Source organism: Hippocampus comes, unplaced genomic scaffold, assembly GCF_001891065.2.
Source record: "Hippocampus comes isolate QL1 unplaced genomic scaffold, H_comes_QL1_v1.1 scaffold158, whole genome shotgun sequence".
NCBI classification, from domain to species: Eukaryota; Metazoa; Chordata; class Actinopteri; order Syngnathiformes; family Syngnathidae; genus Hippocampus; species Hippocampus comes.
Window position 1 is genome coordinate 578,574 of NW_017805548.1, and position 1,802 is coordinate 580,375.

Sequence of the window (1,802 nt, forward strand, 5' to 3'; positions counted from 1 at the left end):
CACACACACACACACACACACACATACACACACACACACACACACGCACACACATTGTCTCACTCCCATCCCATTTCGTCACAGTGGCCTGAGCCGCCGGCAGCACAGAAACTTTCCAGGTTGGATTATTGGTACCATGAAGATGCCAAAAGAAAATTACCCAATAAAACATTGCATTAAATCATGTCGATTAGTCTCATGAAATACAAACAACGGCATCCCTACTTACAATATTTTACCTGAATTTAAATTTCTCAGACTATTCTCAAGACAGAGATGGTTGGTTAATTAATTTTAATTTATTCGATTGTCAAATGGTGCAAACGATGCAAAGTGCCTCGCTTCAAAGTGCCTCGCTTTCACTGCTTGTTCCTCGCAAAAGCACGTTGCGCAAACAAACAGCAATAATTTAATATAGGAGGAAATTGAATAATAGTTAGCTTCATGACTCGCTGAAGAAAAGAACCCATCAGATTGTTGGCCAGTGTTCAGAGTCTGAAAAATAAATAAAATGTTGTTTGTTTACAATACTGTATTCATGCTGGGTATTTTCTGTTTTTTTTTTCTGTCCAGGTTCACCTTGGTCTTCAGCTGCCTGGTCCTCTCGGTGTTCTCTACTATTCCAGCTCATCAGGACTTCTCCTCTTACTGTCTGCTTATTCTGGTATGAGCATTCTTCAAGTTTTACTACACTTTCCTCCTCCACACTAAATCAATATTACAGTTTGTCTTTAAAACCCTTGACTCGTGTAGTATTTACGTTTTAAATCATTGCAACGTTTTTAGTCTAAAAAGACCTTTAATGTGTTTTTAAGTAATTGTGAATTCAGCAAGAGTGGCAATTAGAGCATAAATAACATTCCAGGCATTGCAATGTGTAGATTTTGAGAAACGTGCGCAGGCAGTGTGTGTGTTTTAACCAATGTCTTCTCAAAGTGATGATCAGATACATTACTGATCTGTCCAACACAATTTTTGAGTCACTATTTAAGTGCTTAATGTGCATAAGATTGAATGATTTAGATCAGGGATGGGCAACTGGCGGCACACACACTCTGAGTGGCACCTTGATTAATTAGAAAAAAAGTGTGTGTGTGTGTGGGGGGGGGTGCGGTTGGGTTGGCGGGATTATAAACATGTTTCCTCTACTGCAGTGGAGCCCTGCAGACTCGTAGCATGGCACCTGCAGATTCACTTATTTGTGGATTCCCCCCCGCCCCCAGTAATTGTTTCAATATTCTTTTTTTTTGGGGGGTGGGGTGTAGATTGGAGGATTATCAGTGTTTTTGGGAGATTTTTTTGAGTTGAAAAAAAAAAAAAAAAAAAAAAGAATCAAGTGCATTTCAATGGACGTCAGGTTTATGCAGATTTTTGCTATTTAAGGGCCAGCCCGGTCCTTTACCCCCGCAAATAGTGAGGTTCCATGATACTGTTTTAAATTAAAAATGTTAACATTCAACACAAGATGGCAGACATGGCTTAGTTACACTTGCACAGTCGTATGTTGTTCTAAACTACAATGTAAGTAGGCTACTTCCGGGTCACTTCTGGGTTGAGTGAACGCTGGCGCGTCTGGCTGCCGCTGCTCACCCGCTATTATTCTTTTTTAGTGTTTGTTTTACGTTTTTTTTACGGTTTACTCCCGTCATGGGAGAAACCCTCATCTCCTGTCGCACTTCGTTGTGGTTTTGGACCGTCGGTCGTCACACGGTTGTCCTCGGTCGCGCTGTCGCGGCGTCCTGCCTGTTCGGCTGTCGGACGGTGCTCCGTGCCTTCTCCGCCCCTCTGCACCCCGTGGAGGG

The 1,802-nt window shown here is 42.2% G+C and overlaps 1 protein-coding gene across 5 annotated transcripts in view; it reads left to right on the forward strand.

Annotated features, from left to right (window-relative positions):
• The window catches only part of LOC109521740 (potassium voltage-gated channel subfamily KQT member 5-like), a 179,978-nt gene that overhangs the window by 126,567 nt on the left and 51,609 nt on the right, over window positions 1-1,802 (forward strand). For all 5 annotated transcript variants that reach the window (XM_019879784.1, XM_019879780.1, XM_019879782.1 and 2 more), the window contains exon 2: window positions 574-664. In XM_019879784.1, the coding sequence (XP_019735343.1) occupies window positions 574-664 (91 nt within the window). The remainder of the gene's footprint in view (window positions 1-573; window positions 665-1,802) is intronic.